Source organism: Lissotriton vulgaris, chromosome 8, assembly GCF_964263255.1.
Source record: "Lissotriton vulgaris chromosome 8, aLisVul1.2, whole genome shotgun sequence".
Taxonomy (NCBI): domain Eukaryota; kingdom Metazoa; phylum Chordata; class Amphibia; order Caudata; family Salamandridae; genus Lissotriton; species Lissotriton vulgaris.
Window position 1 is genome coordinate 172718583 of NC_141696.1, and position 26466 is coordinate 172745048.

Genomic DNA, 26466 nt, shown 5'->3' on the forward strand with positions numbered 1-26466 from the left:
TGAGCAGTGACACAGGTGAGACATAAAGCCAAGGCCTAGCTGCACAGAGCGAATGAGGAGAGTGAGCAGGCCTACCCCACTCCTTTAAGAACATTATGAACCAAAGGGGATGAAATGAGGTAAAATACAGCACAATGCTCCATAGAACCTTGGCCACGAGCGATTTTATAGGTTACCCAGAACGAGTGGTCACTTTATATATCCCTAAACCTCATGGCCTGCAGAGTGAGCAGACTTTTCGGAATGTATGATGCACCTTTTTTCAATTTTATCTTCCATGTTCTTTAATTTGTGCATCGTGCCCCTTACAACCCTATTATGGGATATATGGTATTACTTTGAATGTGCCAGTAAGGGGAAGGGTGGGACAACAAAGGGGCATATTACCAAGATTAAGCGATAAGTATCGCTTAACACGGTTAGCGGCAATATTATTATCGCCGAACTCCGCCGATTTTTATCGCAGATAAACCTTGCTATTATCAAGGTTTATCTCAAAAGCGATGAAAATCGGCCAAAATGCATGAACATCGCTGAAAAGTCAGCGATATTCATGCATTACCGAGCTAATGCTCTTAGCCATATTATCCACCTACCATTGGATAACGAGGCTAAGAACTGCTCTGGGCAGGCGTTAGCTTTTGGAGATATTCGCGCTTAGCGCGAATATTTCCAAAAGTACGCCTTTGTAGGTAATAGGAGATAGCGATGTTAGCGACTGTTTACAGTCGCTAACATCTTGGCACGCCCACTTTGCAAGTCATTAGCGATAAATATCGCTGACATGCAAAGCGGGCCCCAAGATGATCGCTATCTCCTACTAGCTGTCGCTAACTGGTGTTAGCGACAGCTAGGTAATAGGGCGATATAATTATCGCCGCTTTCGCTGGAAAAATTCCCGCTAAAGCAGCGATAAGGCCCTAGGTAATATGCCCCAAAGTTATTTACATTTCACAAGTGCAAGCACTGGCAGGGTACTAGCGCTAATTTATGCTTAGTTAATAAAATTAAAGAAAAGAAAAAATGTAGACCATGTAATAAACACCAGGCCAGATTCAAAGACCCACTCTTACCAATGAAATAATGTCATAATCTCTGCAGTCGTTGGTCTCTCAGATCATATGTCACCACCATACACCAATAGATACCTTTGTGTGCCTGGGTATCACTCATCATTTTCCTTTCATTGGCATGATGTGTTGTGGGCATCCCCTTTGTTTGTTAATGCCATGATTTACGATGGCACCTATGCCCATCTCTCAATCAACGCCATGGTGTGCCCAGGTATCATCCATGTTCCGGTCAAAGAAAACATGTGGTTCAATTGTCTCCTCACATGCCTCTCAATGCCATATGTGCTCCAGACACTGCCTTCTTTACACTCATGTCATGTTGTTCCTCTTTCATGTGTCCACATGCAAATGATTGCAGTGGTGTAACCTGGGTGTCTCCCCTATGGCAGGCAATACCATGATAGTCAGGTACCACACACCACCCAATTTGCCAGTCAATGCAATGATGTACTCCATGTATGCCCCCTCTGCCACCAATGCAATGATGAATCCATGAAACACGTATAAGCCATTTGACGTCATGATGTGCCCTAGGCATGTTCCCATATAGCAGTCAATGCGTGATATATTCCAGGTATCCCCCGGATGCCAGTCAAAATAACAATTTACCCCAGACATCATGACACATGCCACTGAATGCCATTATCTGTTCTATGTGTGTGAAGAATGCATAGAACATGCCTGATGAATGGCCGGTGTGTAACAGAAGCAAAACACATACGCATGGTCCTGCCAAATGTAGAGTTCCTTCAGACACTGCTGAGTCAGCAAATTATTGAGAAACATTTCCAGAGCACCAAGAATTTAAATGTCCAAACCAATTTTAATGTTCCTTTTTGTATTCAATTTCTGTCAAATCCAGACATAAAAAAAACACTGGATTTTACAGATTCCGGTTACCCTGACTTCTATCTCTTTAAATTGAGGAACATCTTTGGACCCGTTGGATTGACGAACCTTACATTAATATTCCGTGGTGCTTTGGAAATGTTTCTCCTCTTGTGGATATTTGCTTCTTTCTTATATTTTTGTAAGACTATTTTGGTGACATAGTGGGGCATATTACCAACATGTAGCGATATTTATCGCTAAATAGACTTAGCGACGATTTTGTTATAGCTCCCTATCGCTGGATAAGTTAGCGGAGAAAACATGCTATAAGCAACGTTTTTCTCCATTGTGCTAAAATATCCAGCGATAGCAGCGAAGTGCGTGAATATCGCTGAGAATACAGCGATATTCACGCATTAGCGACGAAATGCTCTCAGCCATGTCATCCACCTCCCATTGGATAACATGGCTGAGAACTGGTCTGGGCAGGTGTTAGTATTTGGAGATATTAGCGCTTAGTGCGAATATTTCCAATGCTACGTCTGCCTTGCTAATAGGCAATAGCGACGTTAGCGACTGCTTTTAGTCGCTAACTGGTTGGGTACGCCCACTTTGCATGTCATTTGCGATAAACATTGCTGACATGCAAAGTGGGCCCCAAACCGCTCGCTATCGCCTAAAAGCTGTCGCTAACATCAGTTAGCGACAGCTTGCTAATAGGCCGATAGAATTATCGACACTTAGTGGCCAAAAACGGCCGCTAAATCGGCGATAATTGCCTATCGCCCCCTTGGTAATATGCCTCAATGTCTTTTTGTCCACTGAGCACAATTTACGTGTCTCCGTTTACTGTTTTCCTGAATCTGTGAAGTGCTAGCATTGAGCTTTGACTACTGTCACCTATTTCTCTTTCCAGCAAATTATTGGTTAGGGTACGGCTGAAGTCCCCATGCACAGAAACTGCAGCCTTAAGCATAGACAGATAACATTGATGTCATCTAGTGTGTAAATGAAAATATAGAAGTGTAGGAACGCATTTACAGTGCCTGTTTTCTCCTGAGAAGTGCTGAACTCTCACATTAAATGTAATGGAACAGTGCAGAGAAGTGCAGGTACTCCTTTTCAAATTAACCACTTCGACGCTATTGACGGAATCGTTCCGTCAGGCCCCTCGGGTGGGCTGTGCTCTTGACGGAACGGTTCCGTCACGGCCCGCTCGCCGCACCTGCGCGGCGCTGATTTCGCGCCTGCACGGCACGTTCATTAAGCGGGCGGGGCCGTGACGGAACCGTTCCGTCACAAGCACAGCTCACCCGCGAGCCGTGACGGAACGGTTCTGTCACCCGCGCAGCTGAGCCGCGCTCCCCCCTGCGACCGTTAGCGCTGCGGCGGAATAGCCGCCGCAGCGAAGGTGTTAAAGAAGTTCAGGTACTCAGTTCCATACAGTACATGCCCATTTAAAGCACTGCCGTCGTCGAAGGATGGTGAAGAAACAGCCCAAAAAGACAGGCTGTTGCATAAAAGCGCAGATGAGGTTTGAAAGGATATATCATTCTCAGACAGTTTTTAGGATCGGCTAAATGTAAGCTGGTGCTGTACATGTGGATGGCAAGGCGTGCTGGCATGCAGATATTGTCATTGGGACATCCAGTGCCATGCAGGGCTTTGTTAACTGCACTACAGTCAGTGTTTGATTTGTATAGCGCGCTAATCACCCGAGAGGGTATCCAGCTGCGTGGGCAGGTGGGTAGGTTTGTGGTCCCCAAGGTGCTTATACGAAGAACCGGGTCTTTATCTTCGAGCGGAACTCAAGAAGTGTGGAGGAGGCTCTGATGTGTTGAGGGGGGTCTTTCCATGTCTTGGGTGAGATGTAGGAGAATGAGAGACCTCCAGTTTTGCTGAGGGTATTGCAGGCAGGAAATGAGATCACATGTGAACTGGCCAATGATGGAGCTTGTCATATGACATGGTACACCATAGTATTTTACATAGCATGACTGTGACGCCACTAACATCAATGACATCAGGTACAGAGAGTGTTCCGCATTTAAAGTTGGAGACGCTGTTTGAGGAGTTTTGAAAAAGTGCATAGACCTTTGACATGTCATGTGATATATCATTTTGTCCATCGTACACCTTGGCTGCTAGAGGTTTTCCCCCCCGGTGCTGCATTTTCAGATTTACCATTGTTCATGACGAGCTCAGCTAGTCATCAGCACAGCTCAACCGTGCCTCATGACGAGCTGAGCTCGTCATGAGCATTGAAGGGGTTAAAAGTTTTTGCTATCATCCAAGGATGGCTGCCTGAGCAGGACTCATTCACAGAACCCGACAAAGTTGTACCTGAGTCAAACCCTAATGAAGGACACAAGCGGGAACAGGTCTAGTAATACCTAAGATTTTCAATCAGCTATGAGTCGGTGAGGGTATGAAAGAATGAGGTATGGACGTCGATGTCCAAATATTGTGCTGATGTTAAACAATATGAACCACTGGACCAGACTGACCTTTTCATCTTTGAGCAAATATATGAGGACTAAAAAAGTGATTGTGAAAAATCACATAAGGATACACAAAATGACTATTCATACACAATAAGCAACAAAATTCGAACCTGGCGCTAATTTTTTCAAGCAGATCTCCATCAAAGACACCTCGCCTTTCTCTTTAGATACATTTTTACCCTGGACTTTTGAAACATGTAATATACCTGAGAGGTGATACTTACTCTGCCATTTTTCACTCTGCAATGTTGATGTGCAGAATGTAACACCTAAAACAGCACCCAAAATTAACATAGAAAAATAAATAAACAAAACACAGGTTGGTGATGCACCTTGGAAGGTAGCCGCCACTTTCCTCTTTTCAGCCTTTCTCCTGTCATCTGAAGTGCTATTTAATAAGATCACGCAATACCACCTAATCCTTGGTAATCATGTAATACCACCAGGGCAATATCGGTTCTGCCCCTGTCACCATCACTTAGCCTCTTTGGGATCCCTGGAGCTATCCTGCAGAAGACCTGTGAAGGTTATGAGAGGAGGACATGCCGAAACATCGCTGTGGCTCATCACCACTTTGTATGGTAAACATCTCTTTCCCCATGGCCTCAAAAAGCTCAAAATTGTCTAGAGGACTCTACTAAATGGAAAGGGATTATTTTTCTTGGGTGGGAGTTCATCTTTGAGGTTTAATTTGCTTTTATCCTCATGCAGCACAAGATATAGGATGGTGGCGCTCACCTGCCCGGCAGAATTCGTCCACTTCCTGGTGGACCATGTCCTTGACCCGGCAGCTGTAGGCCAGCCTCGAGTCTTGGTCGTAGGCCTTCAGAGTCTCGCTGGAGCTGTAGGACTTCTGGGGCACCTTGCTGTCATCGCTGTCTGCCGAGGAGCTGGTGTACCGGCGCTCTGTGTCGCGCCGCCGTGTCAGGGACCGGTACGGCTTCCTCTCCTTCACATCCATGGCCCTCTAGTCTGTGCCTTCCACATTAAAAAACAAAGACGGTGTCCACGGTAAACAGATGTAAATAACCTGCAGGGGAAAAAGAAAAAGGGATCTTGAGTAGAGCCGAGAGTAATTACTGTGCTTTTATCCCATTACCACCGCACAGATCAATGTGCTGCAAAGCTCTCATGGGCACCAGGCTCCTCGTCTGCTGCCTCGATTTCAGAGCCTACGACACAGGGATGCACACCCTACGCTTCCTCTGAACTGTCTCGCGCGGCTTTTAATACGTGCCCTGGTTTCCACGCAGTGAGCTGCGCGGGCTGCTAAGCAAGCCATTGCTCAGCAGCAGCGCGTGTCTCGTCCCCTTCCCTTTCCACCCACCACACACAATTCTATGCCAATTCCCTGAATCACATCTCGCTTTTAGCTTGCATTAATCATGCTATCCCAGTGTCATTTTCCTCGAATCACCATAAATATTATATGTGTCTTATCTTTTCTAAAAGCTAAGCAAATACTTGTTCAAATGCGGGTTATGGAAGCTGAAACATGTAGGAGTCTGTAGGCACACATCATCAGAGCATGTCACTGCAGAGCATTAACACCAGAGTCTTTCATCTTGACTGTAAACAATGGGATTATGGGTAAACCAAAATGGCGCCTCATGTCACCTCCACAGTTTAAAGGGAGAGTAAGTGATTTTCCCATGCAGGTGGCTAGAATTGCTGTTAAAAGTGCTCTCAAGGGCTTCAGTAATATGGACAGGGGACACTAATTCAAAGCAAGAAATATTTGTACTTAATGTTAGGATCAGGAACGTAAACAGTTGGTTTTGCGCCTGGATGCTTCCTTGTTTCAGAAGACACCCTTGTGGCAAGGACCAAGCATCCCCAACAGAAAAGGAAATCAGAATTTATTGATTTCTCTTATTTGTTGTTTGTGTAGTGCTAATGTTGCCAACGGGTTGCTTCGGTGCGCTGTACAAGGTGGTTAGGTAGTTTGACTGGAAGACAGAAGAAAGCATCGGCTTCTAAGACTCATTAAAAGCAGTTCAGGAGTGGCCATTTATGAAGGGTCAATTATGAACTATCAATTATGAGCTGACATTCATGTGTAAATCATGTAGAACCTGATGTCCATCTAGTCCATACATGAACACATTGAGCAGATATGGAATGCCGATGCCGCCTTCAATGTATATGCCAGTAAAGTAAAGTTGTGCCAGTAGATGGTATGGCTTATAACAAACTTGAAAGTTGAGAGGAGATAAAGCGACATTATGTTTTCCTTTTGTTGTTGTAGATATGACCAATTGAACTCACAGTAAGAAGCCCTGATGAAAGCCCGTAACTGCAAACACGAGGCTAGAAACGCGTCGGCAGACATGATTTATTTATGCCCTCAATTTAAATAAGGCAGACATAATCAATGTATGCCCTTTAATTAAAATTAATAAATTGTTTTTCTGAAATCAGGATCGAGTTCATTGTAGTATTCATGCACTTGAAAAATTGTTGTGCAGTTTGTGATATGTATATATATATGTGATGCATATAGTCTCAAAAACAGATATTTTTTCAATTTGTCATACATTTTCTATATATGTTGTTGACTATTAGTTTACGGGGAATTATTCATGTTGTACACTGTCCAAGTATATTTATGTCTAAATATTGAATGTTTAATTGTATTGTGTGTTTCTCTGAAAAAAGAGATCTTCCACAGAAGAATTCCGTTGAAAAAACTAATTGATGGGTAAAATAAATAACCTAAACCGCTAAAAGTATATATTGTGGTTTCTTAAAAATTGAATCAATAGGACTCCAGGTATCTTTAGTGTACTTACTATATAAAGGCCCTTCCTGGGTCCTGTCAATCGGGCGTAACCCCCTTTTGGTGTCCATTCAATGTATATAGCAGCACCATAGAGTCTGTTTGCGTTTACACTTCATCTCTCCAATGCATACTGCCAGGGCTGTTGGCGCCCGGTGTCACAGTCTTTTTTGGATCTCCCCCAACCTCCTTCTCCATGAATTCCTCGACTACCACTCTCTAGCAGTACACCTCATCATCTCTCTATAGCCCCTCTCTGACATACATTTCATTTTTTTGATAGTGTTTCTCATAGTTCTTTCACACTCAGTTCTGTGATCTGCATTGTACATGTTCTTTGCAGCAGACATATTAACCCTCCGTGCTACTTTACGATGAGCTAAAACTGCCACTAGAGAAAATTCCAATCTCTCACTAGTAGTAAGATTAATCACCAGAGTTATCTTGACATTTTTATAGTTGCTTGAAAACTGCTGGATACACAAGGAAGTTAAGGAGCATTTAAACCAAAAGTTATTTGTAAACACAGCGGCCTCCACTAAAGTCAGTGCCAGGTGCGGCCACACCGGTCACACCTCCCTAAAGCAGGCCTTGCATACGGCCATGGCTTTTTGTAAACAAGGCCCTTGATTTTGCCATGGTACGTCACTGATTTTTTGTAGCTTATAGAGGACCAAATCTTGAGGTTGCGGCTAAATTCCGGCACACTCTTGTTTCTACTGGGATCAGAATTCCTACTCTTGCCAAGTTTTCATTACCCGTTACGATAAACCTGACAACTGTACAGTTTCCCCTAGATCAATTTCAGCGGGTAAAACCGCAGACATTTATTGAAGGAAAAAGCCCCTTGTGAGCACCGAGACACTATAGGGCATATTTATTAAAAAATCCCTTTTCTGCGCTGCGGGATAGGAAAAGAGCAGGAATCGCTGTATTTAATATAATATGGCGAACTCCTGTCTTTTACCTGCACTGGCGCACAATGTTCTGCCTAGCGCCAAACCAGGCACGCTTGCACCATGGTGCAAAGGTGCCTGCTCTGTAACTAGGAATGTTTTTGTGCAGGAAGGATTACCTTCCTGCACAAAAGCAATCCTGAGAGGCATTTTTCTTTTTCTATGTGTGCTGCAGAAAGAGAAAGTAACAAGTAGAAATAAAGATATTTCTCCACATTACCCCTCTCCTGGGGAGGCGTAGCATGTTGAAGCATTCACAGGTCTATTAGATATTGTAAATCTGGGAACACCCATAGAATTCTCCCTGGGGCAGAGTAATGCAATGCAGTGATTTATCCAACCACGCAAGGCCAAGCAATTGGGCATTGCACGGCTTGAAAGATCTAACCTCATCTAACTTGATAAATCTCATCTAAAGAGTTGCGTCGCTCTTGTACCCCATTACGTGGTACTAGGGCGATGCAGTTCTTTAACGAATATGCTCAGAATCCAGTGCCGTAGGCACCAAATTCCACATGTTATATCTCATTTATGAGTTAAACTTGTAATAGATGGTATTATCTGAACCCAATAAATACCTCACCCCACTTGCATTGTTATTTAACAGATTTTGTAAATGGTTCAACCCGTTCCAGGACACTCATAACATGGGTCACAGAGGCGAGACATGAATTCCCGACGCTGGTGCCTTCTAGAGTCAGTGATGTGACCATCCCTCCCACACTCCTTAACACCATCCATGCTGGTGACCAGCTCAGCTCGTCATGGAGTACAGCTGAGCTGTACTCATGACGAGTTGAGCTCGTCACGGCCGTTGGAACGTTCGCACGCGGGGCTAATTTCCCCGCTGTGCAGAACGTTCTAAAAACGAGTGCGGCCGTGACGAGCTCAGCTCGTCATGAGGGCAGCTCCGCTGTGCTGCATGACGAGCTCAGCTCGTCACCAGCATGGGGGCGCTGCGCGCGCCCTCTTCCCCCGGGTAAAACACCCCGCAGTGAAGGGGTTAAAACAACACAGGAACAAAGCTTCCCTGGCAGTGCACAGCACCTTGACTGACTAACTCATTCAGGAAACAGACTACTTACCTGATTACTACAGTTTTATTTTCTGAGGCAGTTGGAAGGGATATCCCCATTCATAGGATATGGGTTTCAAAAATGTGATCTAAGATTGATGTGTAAGGCGTGAAATAAATTCTGTAGAAAAGATGCAATTTTCTATTACATGAACATACTAAAACACAACTGTGAGTGGGTGCAACAGACTGTGAATTATGGCTCTGGGAAGTTTTCAGAGGAATGTTGAGTTATCATGGTAAAAGTTTCTCTAAACGAGGGATATTTCTTTCCAAAGTAATCTTCATCCCTCTACCAGATTTCAAGAATTTAGTGAAATCCTTGGTACTGTCCAGACTAGACTATGGTTTTACCACACTAACTGGTACACAAAATCCCACCTGCCCTGCTCAATGCAACCCTGTTATGTTATGTTATGTTAAATAATTTATAACGCGCACGTACACCGAAACGGTTTCTTGGCGCTCATGACAGACATAACAAACCAGGGCCAGGAGATCACACTGTTCCAGCTTTGAAGAGAAAAGTTTTTAAGGTTCTCCTAAATGACTCGTAGGTAGGGCAGTGACGAAAAGAAGAGGGAAGGGAATTCCAAAAGATGGGGCCGAGAGAAGAAAAGCGCAAGCCGCCATGCCGCTTCCGGCGGGAAAATGGAATGCAAAGAAGATTATCAGCAGATGATCTTAGATTACGGGTGGGAAGATATCTCTTCAGTTTAGAAGACACAAATTCAGGGGCGCGATCGTGAAGAGATTTGAAGACGGTGCATCCGAGTTTAAAGGAGCACCGTTGGGCCACTGGGAGCCAGTGAAGGTTCCTCAGAAGGGGAGAAACATGCTGGTGTTTAGGTTGGTGATACACCAAGCGGGCCGCCTGATTCTGGATTAACTGAAGTTTATGGAGCTGATAAGCAGGAATCCCCACGTACAGGAGATTAGCAAAATCAATCCTGGAGATGACCAGAGCCAGTAAGACTAAAATGAGTGCCTCTCTGGTGAGAAAACGGCAGATCTTACGGATCCTGCGCAGTTGAAAAAAACAGGATGATGTCACAGCCGAGATCTGGGGTTTCATGGATAGATCCTCAGAGATAACCACTCCAAGGCTTTTCACGGTCCTGACCGGGCTGGGAGGGGTACCAAGGGAAGGAGGCCAATAAGTGTCGTTCCAAGGATTAGTAGGGCCTCCAACCAGGACAAGTTCCGTTTTTGATGGATTCAGCTTGAGCTGGCTGTGAGCCATCCAATCTGAGATCAACAACATGGTGGTTTGAAACTTATAACGGGAAGAGGGTAAAGTGTCCAAGGGAAAGACCAACTGAAGGTCATCAGCATAATTAAAAATAGTTGCAGGGGAGTGACGAAGGGAGACCATAAGTGGTTGCATGTATAAATTAAAAAGAAGGGGAGAAAGAGCAGAACCTTGGGGGACACCACAGGTGAGAGAAAAAAAGGGAGCAGTAAAAGTAGACAGGTGGACTGCCTGCGAGCGGCCTTGCAAGAAAGACCGCACCCAGTCCAGCGCGATACCCTGGATGCCGGCGTTTCTGACACGGTCGACCAGGATAGCATGATCGACCGTGTCAAACGCCGCCGAAAGGTCTAGCAAAATCAGGGCTTGGGAGAGGTTGTCATCAGCACCCGCTCTAAGGGTGTCCATGACAGCCGCAATCACCATCTCAGTGGAGTGGAGAGGGCGAAAGCCAGCCTGCTGGGGATCCAGGAATAGAGAAGTCTCCACGAACGAACTCAGGCACCCGGTGACATAGGTCTCTAATATCTTGCCCAAAAAAGGGAGGAGGGAGATAGGCCTGTAATTACTTAGCACTAGTGGATCAGCGCCGGGTTTCTTTAAAATGGGTAATACCACGGCCTGCTTAAAGGCCTCTGGAACAACTCCAGATGATAAAGAGGAGTTGAGAAGGGCCAAGGCAGGACCGGGACAGGCCATGAAAATTTCCTTCAGGATATGAGGGGGGCAACAGTCCCTAGGAGAACCGGAACAGACCTTATGAAGAAGGTTATGAAAATCAGAGATAGAGATAGGAGGAAAAGAAGAGAATTCCTGAGGGTTAGCAGGAGGGAGGGGGAACGATTTAGAGGGGGAAGGTGGAGAGATGTTAGTTTTAATAATGGAAATTTTTTCTTGGAAGAAGGCATTGAGCTCGTCACACAAAGCCTGAGTAGGTGCCGGTGGAAGAGTGATACGGTCAGGGAGGGAGAGCTCATTGACGATTGAGAAAATGTCTTTTGTTTTGGAGGCCGACTCCAGGATTTTTGTAGAGAAATAGTGAGTCTTTGCCTCAAGTATCGAAGATTTATATTTGCTCAATAAGGAGGTAAACTCTTTCCTGAGTAAAGGGTCATACTTGTGGCGCCAGCGACGTTCAGCTTGGCGAAGGGCAAGTTTATCAGATTTAAGCTGGTCATTAAACCAGCGCTGGGCATCGTGGGGGCGTTGGACTTTTATGGTCTTTAGGGGGGCTACAGAATCAGCTGCTTCCTTCAGCCAGTGTTCGAGGGAGGAGGCTTGGTGGGATACTGAGTCAGAGTCTGAAGGGGCTGAGGCTTCCAAGAGGGAGAGAAGTTTTGGCAGGTTGGCATTTTTCCAGTTGCGGGCCCTAATGTTCGTAGGACGAGGAGGACGGTGAAAGCTGGGCAGATCAACTGAAAAAGAAATGATATAATGATCTGACCAGGTACATGGAACAATCAAAGGAGGGTCAATATCAAGATTGGCCGACCAAACTTGATCGAGTATGTGTCCCTTACAGTGGGTAGGACTAGAGATCAGTTGCTGGCAGTTCAGACTGCTGAGGGTTTCAGTGAAACGTTCAGACAGTCTGCTTTCTTGGGGGTCATTAGGCCAGTAATTAAAATCACCCAGGATAAGAATCCTAGAGTGATTAATAAGAAGCTGGGAGACCATGTCCCCGGCTGACTGGGAGAAAGAAGGCATGTAGGAGGGAGGTATGTACATGAGCACACAGGTAAGGGAAGTGGTGACAGAGCGAAGCTGTATCACAAGAGTCTGGGTATCAGGAATAGGAGTGCAGTCCAGGATTGAAAAAACATATTCCTTGCGAATGATAGCGGCGACTCCGCCACCGGTTTGCCCCCTGGGGCAATCAACATGTAGTATATAATACCCGTTAGGGATAGCAGCTAAAATATCCGGTGCAGAGTCCTCGGTCAGCCAAGTCTCAGACAGGAACAGAATATCTGTCTCAGTATCGTCTAATAGACGATAGATCTCCAGTTGGTGTCTCGCCAGGGAGCGCGTATTTAAATAATAAATGGATAGAGTGTAGGACACAGGGGTTGAAGGGGAAGAAATAAGGGATACAGAAGGGGAGGTACAACTAAGTAACGGGGCGGGGGAAGTGCTTGAAGCGCGAGCAATGCCACACGCCTGGGCCCTTCTGATGGCTTCAGGCGGCAGAGGGACATTGTAATTGAGGGAATGGAGGTCCTGTGAAGAGTATGAGACTTTTCCGGCAGGGCGGAAGGCCGCAGGGCGCAGTCGAACGCGGACGGGCGCAGACGGGCAGGACTTTGGCTTGACTTCGGCGCGACATCGGCGCTCCCGCTGCGCTCGTCCGCTGCGCTTCCGCCATACAGTCATAATATGGATAAGGGACGTAAAACCGCTAGACCGCTGACCTGCGCTGAATGCGTCAGGGCGGAAGTGGATCAAGGAAGAAGGCGGGGAATGGCGCTCACCAGTTCGACCCTCCGCACAAACGGCACACAGCCGGGGCGGAACGGGGTCTGGAGCGGAATTGACAGGTAGGTTGCTCAAAGGAGCCAAGAAAGTGCAATTAGCGATGATAAAATAACACAAAGTTAAAAAACACAAAACACGGTAATAATTGCGGAGGAGCCGCGTTAAAAGCTAGTAGTCAGCTATGAATAATTAGCAACACATTGGCAGCCTGAATCGCCGCGTCTGTCAACTGTGTCCCGCGTTTGGCCCCAACGATGCAGCAGCCCGACTGTCATCTGGTATGAGCCACTTCTATCCCACTACTCCCTCTTTTGTTATCTCTCCAGTGGCTCCCTTAAAAGCCAGAAGCATACAGAACTGTACATTTCAGTTCTCCTAAATAACTAGCACACAATCTTACCATATCAGGAGAAAACTGCTCCTTACACAGCACCAGCTCCCTGCTACTCGAACTTCTGAGATTCAAGTAAAGAAGCACCTCTGCTTGATTCTTTTCCCAACCTGCCCCAAGAATATTGAACTCCCCTCAACTGGAAATCCGCACCAACTTTTTGTTTGCCATTTCCAAAAAGGGGGTTGAAACAATTTTGATGAACAGATTCTTCCAGCTTTAAATCTCCTTGCCCAGCCGGCAAATCAACTGGACCGAAAGCAGACACTCTTTTGAAGATTCCATCCTTACCCTATGAGACCATGCCAGCCGGCCAATCACCTGGACCCAAAACAGATACTCTTGCCACTGTTACCTCCTTACCCTACGAGACTATCCCAGCCGGCCAATCACCTGGACCCAAAACAGATACTCTTGCCACTGTTACCTCCTTACCTTACGAGACCATCCCAGCTGGCCAATCACCTGGACCCAAAACAGATACTCTTGCCACTGTTACCTCCTTACCTTACGAGACCATCCAAGAGGGCCAATCATCTGGATCCAAAACAGATACTCTTCCCACAGTTACCTCCTTACGCTATGAGACCATCCCAGCCGGCCAATCACCTGGACCCAAAACAGATACTCTTGCCACTGTCACTTCCTTACCCTACAAGACCATCCAAGCCGGCCAATCATCTGTATCCAAAACAGATACTCTTGCCACTGTTACCTCCTTACCCTACGAGACCATCCCAGCTGGCCAATCACCTGGACCCAAAACAGATACTCTTGCCACTGTTACCTCCTTACCCTACGAGACCATCCAAGCCGGCCAATCATCTGGACCCAAAACAGATACTCTTGTCACTGTTACCTCCTTACCCTACGAGACCATCCAAGCCGGCCAATCACCTGGACCCAAAACAGATACTCTTGCCACTGTTACCTCCTTATGCTATGAGACCATCCAAGCCGGCCAATCATCTGGATTTAAAACAGATACTTTTCCCACAGTTACCTCCTTATGCTATGAGATCATCCAAGCCGGCCAATCACCTGGACCCAAAACAGATACTTTTCCCATGGTAACCTCATTACCCTACAAGACCATCTCAGCCGGCCAATCACCTGGACCCAAAACAGATACTCTTCAGAAGGTTACTTCCTTGCCCTGTGGGACCATCTAAACTGGCCAATCACCTGGACCCAAAATAGATACTCTTTCCGCGGCTACCTCCTTACCCTTTGAAACCTTCACCGTCAGCTGAGCACCCGGATACCCGAAAGCAGATGGACATATTCCTCTGTGGTAGTCTCCTAGCCCCATGAGACTATCAGAGTTGGTTGGTTACATGGATTCCCAGGACTCACCGGGAAATTATAGAAAGACACTTTCCATGCGAGGCTTGGGACGTCCCCTCCGCCACATGAAGTGTTGCTGTCCTGATCAGTGCCAGACTACCTGCAGATGAGCATCTGATGCCAACCCCTACTGTTATGCTAACTCATTTTATAACCTTGTAGAGTGCTCTGACACATTTGGGTCATGTTTGTGTTCTAGAAAGCCTTATAAATAAATAAAAACCATGGTGTTAACAGCAACATACACGGTGCATCTGATTTAGCGATGACATCACTCCCCACCTGCAATACGAAAATTATATTACCATTCCACTGCAATATTTATTGCAGTAAAGTTGTCTTGTCAGACTACCTGTTGCCAAAATTGACAGCGTCTGCAGCAGCTCCCGGAGCAGAACACACATATCTGCTAGAACAATAACTTGTTATTGCACAGCACTTCATACCACACTTCTACTCTTTTCACAGACTGTACATAACAGGTGTGAATATGACTTAGATTAATGGAAGTCAATTACTGACCATGGAAAGATTAAGTACAGACTAGACCTTGTTGGGGTTTGTAGTTGTGACCTGCAAATCTCTGCATATCTCAGTAGTGAGGACATGTCTCAGCAGTAAGTGACCAAGCAGCTCACTGAGCCATCCTGCTGTACTGTCATTACCAGAGAAACAGATGCTTATAATAGGACTTTACAATGCGGGCCGAGTCATGCGTGCTGGTTCCCCGCAAGAGGAACCGCGCTTGCCTTAATCACGCATATGCCTTAACCATGCATATATCTTAACCATGCATATATCTTAACCATGCATATATCTTAACCATGCTTATCCGTGGTTAGGGCAGTGTGCGGTCTAGATGTGCGGATGGGCGGGCACAAGAAGAGGAAGTATTGGCAGAGGATGTGGTCTGGTAAGTGGGGCTGGGTTTTAGGGGTCGTTATTAGGGGTGGGGTCGTTTTTAGGGCTGGGGGGTCAGGTTGTTTTTAGGGCAGGGGGCCGGCTTTTAGTACTCAGGGCGGGGAGGGGGTCAGGCTAGTTTGAAGGGGTGGGGGTCAGTTATTAGGGCATGAAGGCTTGGTCGTGGTCGGTTTTAGGACGTGGGGGTCCGTTTTTAGGGCTCAGGGCAAGGTGGGGGAAGGGATAGTTTTCAGTGCTAGGGCAGTTTTAGGGCTCAGGCCAGGGAAGATTTTAGGACATGGGGCGAGGTTTAGGGCTCAGGGCGGGTGGGAGGAACAGTTTTCAGGGCAGGAGGCAGTTTTAGGGCTCACAGGCGGGTTTAGGGTTGGGGTCGTTTTTTGTACGAGGGGCCCGGTTTTAGGGCTGAGGGCGGGGGGGGCGTGATTTTACCACACCGAACCCTTAGCAATCATGCCTTTACTATGATATTGTGTGGTACCAGGGTTCAATTCCCCGCCTCGGCGGGTCTTGGGCTCAAAAATTCCTCGGACCTGATAATTCTCGCCTCAGTGCCTATTCCAATCATGGAGTCCCACTCTGCAACTCTGGGCAATAGCTTGCTTAATCTCCACAACGGCCCCCACAACCCTAAGGATGCCTGGCCTCCACCTTGGGGGTGCCCAGGAGTGGACGCCTCACAGGGAAAGCCAGGTTGGGTTCCACAGCGGTATTCGTACAAGCGCCTTGAGACCCTTGCGGGTGAGTAGTGCGCAATACAAGTATCAATTTACATTTACATTTAACGGCATGCGCGGTGAAGGAATGCGTTGTTACGATGCATTTGCTTTTGGGGCAGCATTGCAGAGGCGTGCGTGGTTTAGCCATCCGTGCGTCTGTCATGTGCAACCTGTATAATACACTGAAGCCTGCAGCAGATTATAAAAAAACAGCTATAAGAGAGTCTATTTGTGACTCACTACTAATCTAGAGAACTGCATTGCTACTCTGTCGTAATAATTTATTACAGTTAAATTATGTCATTATATCTGTTGCCAAAGCCAGCAGGCAATGTGAAAGGCACAATTAGAAATTCTGTTTTTGCAATAAAAGGATCACTGGCTTTTCATCTCTGTGTCTTCTGAACTATTTGCCCTGGAAATTCATTTTTATTGGCTGATAAGAAGTCATTTCTGGTGCAATGTTTATATACTGGCCTTCTGGAGTTCATTACAAGAATCTGCCTGCGGTTTTCCCCACATTCTCTCCTACAGTCGCTCTCAGAATGTCTCGCATTAAACTTCTTAACCCCATGTGCTTGCAACAAATTGCAATGTGTACATTGGCTTTATTCTCAGGCCAGATTCTAAGGGCCAGATGTATCAACATACCCTTTTGCGATTTCTAAATAGCGATTTTTAAGGAATCGCTATTTAAAAATCGCAAAATGGTATGTATGTAGAAATTCGCTAATTTTTAGCGATTTCTTAAAATTCCTTAATTGCGATTAGCAAATTGCTAATCGCAATTGAGGAATCATTTCCCATTCATTTCTATGGGCCAGGAGGCCCAGAGGAATGAATGTGAAATTATTCTCAATTTGCGATTCGCAATTTGCTAATTCGCAAATTGAGAATAATTTCAAGGGTGCAGGGGGGTCTCAAGAACACCCTGCTGCACCCCTGAAAATGACATGTGTGCGCATATGGTGCACGGCATGTGTGAGCGTCACATGCCACCTTTACAAATTGCATAAAGTGCATTTGTAAAAGAAATCGCAAATTACCACTAACTACAAGTTGGTGGTAATTTGCGATTTCTTAGCCTAAATTCGCAATTCTTAAATGGTTGATACATTGCATTTAAGAAATCGCAATTTGCGATTTCTTAAATGCTTCCGCAATATTAAGGAATCACAAAATTTGCGATTCCTTAATATTGCGAGGCATTTATTTTCATACATACCATTTTACTATTTTTTTGTCGCAATAGCTTGATACATCTGCCCCCAAATGTATTTACACACTTTCAGCCACAGCATGTCTTTCATAAGATGGAGAGGGTGGTGTACGTGAGGAATATATCGACTAAAGTATCCTCTGGCATAAGTAGGAAAGATATTCCAATACACCTCAGAATTCCTTATAAAAAAACTCCGGGGCATATTTCTGAGAGGCTTACCCTGCAGGAGCGGCACTTTTTGACGCTCCAGCGGTGCAAGCCTCTTAGTCATCTCTTTGACGTGACGCTAAGCCAGTCTGCGTGGCTTTGGATGGCCTCATAGATATGGAGTACGACACAGCAGGGCAAGTCGGCTCCTTGCCTTACTCTGCATCAAGGAGGCGTTCCATGGGCGTTGCGGTGGCTTTTCCCACGCAACACATATAGATTTCAACACTGCCCCAGATTTAATTAACCGTGTATCCCTGCGGCAGCGCCTAAACCTTACACCTCCCAAAAGCAGGCGTAACATGGAGAAATATTTAAATATTTTTATTTCTCCTAATTTTTTTCCTGTGTCCATGTGTGGTGCAGTCTGCAGCACACGTAGAAAGAGGAAAACGCCTCTTGGCATGGGCGTCGTCAGGGGCGGGGCAAGAATGGGCACTTGCGAAGACCCCTTGATTTTCCACTTGTCCTTTAATGACGATGCCCTGGCCCTTTGATATTGTCAAAAAGGGTTGAAGAATGGATGACATTAAAATTATGCACCTCCACCTGAAAAAATTTCTGCGGACGCCCACCTCTCTTGGGATTATTTTTATGCAGGAAGGTGGCCCCTCCAGCACAAAAACAATCTTGCCTGCAACGGAGGCAACCTTACAACATGGTCCAAAGGTGCCTACTTTGACGCTAGACAGTGAATTGTGCGCCAGCACAGTGCGAAAGGAGAGGAATGCACCATATTTCAGAAATACGGTGCATTGCAGCCCTTTCCCATTGGCTTACCACAGCAAGGTGACTTGCGGTGCTGCCTACGCCAATTCCTCATAAAGGCGGCCCTCAGTGTCTTATATAGAACTGGGAATCTTACAAGCGTGGTATTTTATGCCATACGCTGCAGGGGTATTTTATTATTTGTATAGCAAATGTTGACAAAATTTGTGTGGATATTTCAATGCATTCTATAATGAGTTAAAAATCTGAATTTCCTTGGCTCAAATTGTTGACATTCTGTGCTTTGAATGATCATGCTCAGTTTGCATACTTCTCACATTTCTTATTTTTCCAGAAGTTTAAGAATATATTTGCGGTTTTGATATCCAACATGTTACAATTGAGCTATTGACCCAGCATGTCACTATCAGACCTTCAAAAGTAAGCTTGATTGGCCTCGAACAAATCATTTACATTGGAATGCAAAACCCAAGGTAGTGCATTTGGAATTCTGAACCAGATTATTTACTATCAGGCAAGTAAGTCAAATGTTGTGTTTGTTCTTAGCAACGGACTCAGATCTAGATCTGTGGAAAGTTTGATTGGAATAAGACCTACAAAAGTGTGCTCATTACAAAATTCACTAATTCTGGTTGGCTTCTTTGTCTAAAAATGTGACCTGAATGTTTAGTGGGTTGCTTGACAAAGCACTGTATATTTTTCACAAAGCTCTTTGTACTTTTAACAATTACACATTCCATTGAGCCATTAATTTGTAGAACCTCACTCTTGTCACAGTTGATTTAAAAAACCCTCTTTTGTAAACTAACAATTATAGGTTTTCCCCCTTTGCATTGGTTTGGAAGAAATAAATATGTGGTTCTTTGTATATTTTGTGTATGTTTTGTAGCTGCACATCATGATAAAATGGTTCCCATTGCGACTTATAGGAAGGAAGTAGCAAAATAAAAAATTAAGTACAAAAGTATCTACAACAAAATTGTATAAACAGTGTGTCTCTCCAAACTAAAAAAGACATACTATCACGAAACCAAAAAGACAAAAAGAAAACAATAAATCACACATCGTTTAATCTAATAACTTAATACTAGCGGACTGGAAGAGGAAAGTGATGAACTTGCACAAAGATAGCTAAATGCATTATGTGTGAGGGATTTCCCCAGCGGAGTAAGCAGAGGCATGGTGCAGAGTTAAGGCATGCATGATGGATGACTGAAAGGTAAGAATGAAATTAAATCTGGCAGTAGTTGCATAGTAGTGTCGCATTGAGGTAGGATCTATCAGGCACATGCATCAAAGGATTTTGCAATCGCAAACGGTGCGAATCGCAAAAATCGGCCGTTTGCGACCGCAAAATCTGCTTTTGGAATGCATGAAGGGTGAAGGCCCTCGCAATTTGAGAATTCACAAATATTTGCGAATTCTCAAATTGTGATTGCATTTAAGGAATCGCATCTTGTGATTCCTTAAATGCAATGCATGAAACTTTAAAAAATTGCGATTTCGCAATTAGGGGGAGCAAATTACCATGAGGTTGAACCTCATGGTAATTTGCGAAAACTTTGAAAAATGCACTTTTGTGCATTTTTCAAAGTTTCATGTTGTGCACACACATGCCCTTAGGGCATGTGTGTGCACAACATATGTGCACAGATTGATTTCAGGGGTGCAACAGGGTGTCCTTTGGACACCCCTGCACCCTTGAAATCGCATTCTCAATTTGTGATTCGCTAATTGATAATCGCAAATTGAGAATGTCTTTCCATTCATTCCTATGGGCCTCTAGGCCCATAGGAATGAATGGGGAGGAATTCCTTAATTGCGACTCGCAATTAAGGAATATTAAGAAATCGCAATTTATTTAGCGATTTCTTGATGCATTGCATTTTGCAATTCCTTAATTGTGATTCCTTATTTTTCGCAATTAAGGAATCGCAAAAAGCAATATTGATGCATGTACCTGTATATGAAGAAGAAGTTGTTGCTAAACTTTGTTGCTACATTGTGTTCTGCCAGAATCATTCTTCCACATAAATTTACTGTTGCATAAGTATCCAACACAACAAAGATGTCTCTTAGAGCAGCATGCAATGGTAGGCTATGTGTAGGCAGACAATGTGTAAACAACAATCTGAGCACAGCCACATTTAACCATTCATGAAGCCCACGAAGATGTTTTGACAGTGGAGGGTTTGTTATTTCACATTGAAAGCACAGATGCCTATACAGGCAGCCTCTGGGGTATTTATCACATTTCTATGATGCTATGTGAATCAAGAGTGTCACAGCGGCTCACAGTAGTCGCTATGCGGTGTCACCTTTACACGTAATAAAAGTTTTCATACCCATAGACAATCCAAGTTGATTCCAGGAGTACCTTTGAAATTGTCTCTAAATTCTTTAATGTACATCACCAAACACAATTCATTTCAGTTGGTACTTTGATTTATCTGTTAACACCCTATATGGAATTATGAGACTGGCTGAGCCAATCAGATGATTGCTGCTCTTAAGACCATTCTGCTTTTAGTGAGAGTTTGAAGAATGGACACAGAGCAGGCAGGACCACTGGCCCTGTCGGTCTGCCTGTGTTATTCAAGAATAGCGGGACGGATACTAATAACCTGCTTGTCCACAAGTTGTTCAGCTTTAATAATGTTGAGTGCCTTTTCGAAATTTTGAAGGGTGGGCTGTTAACAGCTGTTAACAACCTCTGTAGAGGAGCTAACTGTTTTTAATGTATGGCAATAAGTCTAATGTAGAAATCTGAACTTTATTCAGCTCATAATTTTTAGTTCAGCGTCCAAAGCCCAGTAGTCCGCTACTAGCTATGGTAAAAAGAATTTGTATTTGGTTAAGTAGACGTTTCCGCATAGGTGTGGTTGTGTGCCTGGTGCAGTTTGGTAGTCCTGTTTCTACTTTGTATTTCCCTATTGATCAAAAGAGTTTTGAAAATGAATGCACTAGAAACAGATGAAATAAAACTGCAGCAGTCTACGCTTACAAGCAGGCAGGGTAATGCTCACGAACAAAAACATACAAGGCTTTTGCAAAGATTGCGTAAGTCAGCAACAACGCCAAAGCTTGGCCAACCTCCAACCGAGGCCAATGAAAAGGATATGAACAAGAGCCGCTATATATTTGCTACTCCCGCTGGGACGTTGGAGTCATATAAATACATTACCTTCCAATAACATTTTATCGACAGGAATCACATCCCAGTTGAAACATGAAAACTAACAACCATACAAAATTGAGCAAACCTATTAAAATTGTATAATAGGCTTAGTGGGAGAGGAGGGCCCGAGACGCATTCAGTTAAACATGGCGGATGTGTGATTGGCGGAAGCAGCCTGAGCGGCCATAGCACCGCCTGTTATTCATTTCTAGACACTGCTGTCTTCAGTTTACTCCAAAGGATTCTTAAACAATTGATGACCTACTTTCCCGTTAGTAGGGTTGCAAGGGAGCAGTAGCCGAGGCTATCTGGTACCATTACTTGAGGCCTATTTCACTTTCAATTGCCGTGCTTGATAAAAAAAATTAAAAACTGGTTTATTCCTGGTTTCACCCTTTCCCATCCCCTATGTGATCTTGACCTTAAATTAGAATGTACAAAGAGAAGTCATCCATCCATCAGCATGACAATGCAGAAAGGAGAAAATAATAACACTCCTAAAAGTACCAATTTGAAGTAAAGTGCCAGAGCGAAAATGTGAAGCCACAACTTTAGGGCACCATTGCAAATGCTTGTTTACAAGTCTATGAGAGGCACACCGTGCAAGGCAGCCTTGCAACCAGGCCAGGCAAACATGCCGATCCCCTTTCCACAAAGCGGGTGTGCATGTTGCGGCAGGTTGGCAAGGAAGCGGTCAAGAGCTCCACACCCGTAATCTCCATGTAGACAGATCCAATATTTATTTAATCAATTTAGTTGTAGCAGCCAGGCTGGAGTCATGCTCAACTCAGCAGACCAGGCCCCACCATTCACGTGAGATAAGACGTTATTCTTCAGGGGCGGGTTCGAAAGGTTCTGGCAAAAGTGACACAAGGGGCGTGTAAATCTGCCCCAATGTTTTTAATCAGGCACTTTGTGTTCATTGATGTACATGAGCTTGAGAAATGCCATGTCATTAGGCCTGGAGACCGAATTCTATCAAATAAATACACCGCATGAGGTTTGTGAAGGGACTATTGGCAGTGCGTTCCCCAATGTTAAAGCCATATTTGGTATTAGACTCTGTTACTCACAGATCCTGTTGTCTACATGGTATGCATCACTCATCAAATGCACAGTTAACAAAATGGAACTGAGCCGAGTACTACTGGAAGAGTTTACAGAGCTAGATCTAAAAATATTTCCAGCATTTCTGATTGGCTGTTAGAGCACTCAGTTATATACAGAGGAAGTTCCAAAAGATAGTGGCCAGACCAGAGTAGCACCAGCCTCCCATCATCCTCCATCAGACGTTTCTTGGCTGCCTGATATCGATATCAATAGATTGAATGACACTGTATTATATTTTATACATTTGATGTAAGTACTCAATGCAAATTATATTATTACTAGTACAAATTTAATTTAGTTTGCATTGTTTAATGTTATTTATGCTTCATAGATCCAATGCTTTGAATGGTTCAATTCTCTCCAAAGATCTCTCTTGCGGGATACATCACCTCTTGCAGGCCCTTCTCTTAGGACACATCCCCACCTGTAGATCTCTCGCCCATGATAGGTCGCTTTCCGAAGATTTCCGTCTAAGGGTGCTTCACTGCTTGCAAATCTCTCTGTAAGGATGCATCACTTCCGGCAGATCTCTCTCCCATGGAACATCACTTTCTGATGTTCTCTTGCAGAGGACGCCTCACCTCCTGCAGTTCTCTCTCTATGGTCACATGGCCTGCTACATATCTGACCCTAAAGCCCTGTATAAAAGATTAATTATTGCATATCATATCTTAGAATCAGTATTATTATTATTATTATTAACTCATCCTATGGCCCCAGATCCTTACAAAACCTTTAACACCTTCCTAAGACCTTACTTCAGCACCATAGACGGACCGCGATGTTCTGGTGCTGGAAATGACTAATCTAAACTGCACAAGATAACTTTGTTTCCCCTTTCACCAAATGCTCTGCTTTCTGAAACTCACCTACTGACACCCACCTATTAGGGGTCACATATGAGAAATGTGTAGGCCTACTGCAACTTTTTCTTCTTGGATGTTTGATTGTGTGCTACTTCTGTTTAGTATTTGCACCGATTAGATGAAAAGATAATCCTAACCGCACACATGCCCTACCCCAAGGCTAGAACTCTGACATCCACATAATGTTGCTTACAAATGACAGGACAGGCTTCTTTAGAGTACTATCCCTGGCCTGAACCTTAATTCATCCTCTACAAACTCATCGGCAACATGATTACATTTGAGAAAATCATCTGGAACAAAAAGACCCAAAGCAGAGGAACACTTAAAATCACACTGGGAGGGACTTTTCAAAGACCTCCACATTTGGCAGGAAAGTCCACAGGAAAAACCCAGAACACCCAGAAAGTCACACACCAGACAAGCAAGTACACATGGGCGCACACACACGCAAGCACGCACATGCATTAGGCGATAAATCACCTCAGTGCAGCCAGCATTCCGTCTCTGACCATAAACTCAGATTGGGGAGAGGCTGAAATGCCCTTTCTCTTCCAATACTATTTTTCGGACTACACTCAAAACTCAGATTAATTGATCACACACACCTGGTGTAGGCAATGGAGGGAGTATGTCTACCCCCAGCCTTCTCTCACACTTTCCATGCTCACTAGTTTGGGGGAAGAACCCAAGACCCAACAGACATACCCTTTGGAAGCACTCTCCAATGGGTCAATCTGCAAGACACAAATTGAATGAATGCAACAAAAGAGGGCAAATCAAAGGCAAAAAAATGATGGGGGTTTAAGAAATCCACTTGCTAGTTGTCAAGGCCACAACAATCAACTGGCTGTTCCAAGCAAGGCCCCAACATACCAAGATGTCAAGTAATTGGTGAATGCTGCACTACATCGAAACCTCAGAAAATGCCATATCATGACTGATCACGAAACAGTATAATATGAAGAAAAATCAGATCTCCCATTTTGTAGTAAGGTGCAGCCATAATTGAGGTGCAGTTGGCCCCTCATACCTGTGGGCCGCAGAGCTCTTATATCTTTTGTACCAATGACTGATTTGTCCGTTCCTTCTCCAATGTCTACCTGTCTGTCTCTCTGACCACTCTTACATCTCATTGTCTCACCCTCTATCCCCACCTTACTGCATACAGAGATAGAGACTAGTTATAAGATCAGGTGTTGCAGGCTAGTCATCGTGTAAGCGTTAAGATGTCAGACTTCCTGGCCAAGCCTTCCTTTCCATGGAGGGTGTACACGTGCCAGACCCTCCAATCAAGATGTCTCGAAACACTGTTAAGATGTCGGATTTTGTACCAAGACCTTCCTCTAACACCACGCGCTCTAGAATAGGCAACCCTTCCAGAGACAGTCTTGTCTGACAGAGTGAGGGATGAAGATATTGAACTTTGTAGCTAAGCCAAGTAGAACTTCCTGTACAAGACCCAATGCTTCCTGCAGGGCACAGTGTTACAAGATTGCATCCTCTCCCCCAATCTGCGTTCAAATCCTATAGTCTCCAGAGTGTGGTATGGCTGGCTTTTTATGAATGCACTCCTTTAACACAATCTTTTTCACAGAATTTCTAGTCAAGCCATCTTTTGAAACTATCACACCCACAGTGTGGTGTCACGACTTTAGATGTTGTTGCCACGCCTTTCTACAACCAATCTCCTGCTGATGGTGGTGCTTCTTGCAAGACTATTACTAATAAAGATGCAGAGTCCTGAGACAGTCATTGTTTACCCAACATGACCTGTGGCGGGTACAGTCCCCTGCTCCTAGTTTCCCATGGCCTTAGGTACTGTGGCACTAAAATATATAATCAATTTACTGCTGCCTTACAATTGACTCTAAGACAGATCCTGGATGAGTTGCTGAGATTAACCCTGTAATTGGTAATATGTTTGTAATCCAGATACAATATGGCATAGCAATCACACTGAATGTGCTAAAAGCATAGCAGAGTTATTACTTTAAAAAATATTTATCTTTTAAAAGATCTTTCTTCATGGGTATTAAAGAAGAATAGGTAGAAGTGGACACAACACAAAAATATGATCCTATGACCTTGTGTGTTAAATTTGAATCCAAAAATGTGTACGGTGCTGAAGTGTGGTGTTAAAATGATGTATTTTGCAGCCACAATGTCTTTTTTCTCACTCGGTATCTCCCCAAAGCATGGTGCTGAAATATCTACAGGAAAGTTTGGTGTTAAAAATTCAAACTTTTCAGCCCAGTATTTCAGTATTACTCAAGCCTTCATGGTAAGATACCGAGCATTCTGGTCTACCCTTCCTGTAGTACCGCTTCCTCTGGCAACTGGTGTGAAGATGAGGTAACCAGAATTCAGATTTTGAGAATCAAAAACCTGGCCAGACATAGAAACCGTTTGTCCCAATAATGGTCGCTGAAGGATTACACTGAAAATATTCAGGGCCTTTTCTCTATTTGTAAATGTGCATTCACTGGAAAAAACACAAACATTAAATTGAAGTCAAGGTTGGCATTGTAATAACACCTTAGCAATTTTTTATTTTTTTTAAACTCATAAATTCACCTAAAAACACAGTTTGTATTGTGGTTACATAGTAAAACTGAAAAACGAATTACATTTGCACGTTATGATTAGGACTGTGGGCCACATGTACGACTGTCAGGTTTTGCGAGTCGCAAATTGCGATTCTTTTGCGAGTCGCAAAACCTGATTTACAACAATGTCTCAGACACTGCTTGCGATTCCCAAATGGGTCGCAAGGAACCTGCCTCATTGATATTCATAAAGAACGTCGCAATTTGCGACCCATTGGGAATGGT

General features: G+C 44.4%; 1 protein-coding gene across 1 annotated transcript in view; it reads right to left on the reverse strand.

Annotated features, from left to right (window-relative positions):
• The window catches only part of TENM4 (teneurin transmembrane protein 4), a 1632468-nt gene that overhangs the window by 684744 nt on the left and 921258 nt on the right, over window positions 1-26466 (reverse strand). The window contains exon 7 of the mRNA XM_086933907.1: window positions 5147-5438. Within this exon, the coding sequence (XP_086790033.1) occupies window positions 5147-5369 (223 nt within the window). The 5' untranslated portion in view covers window positions 5370-5438. The remainder of the gene's footprint in view (window positions 1-5146; window positions 5439-26466) is intronic.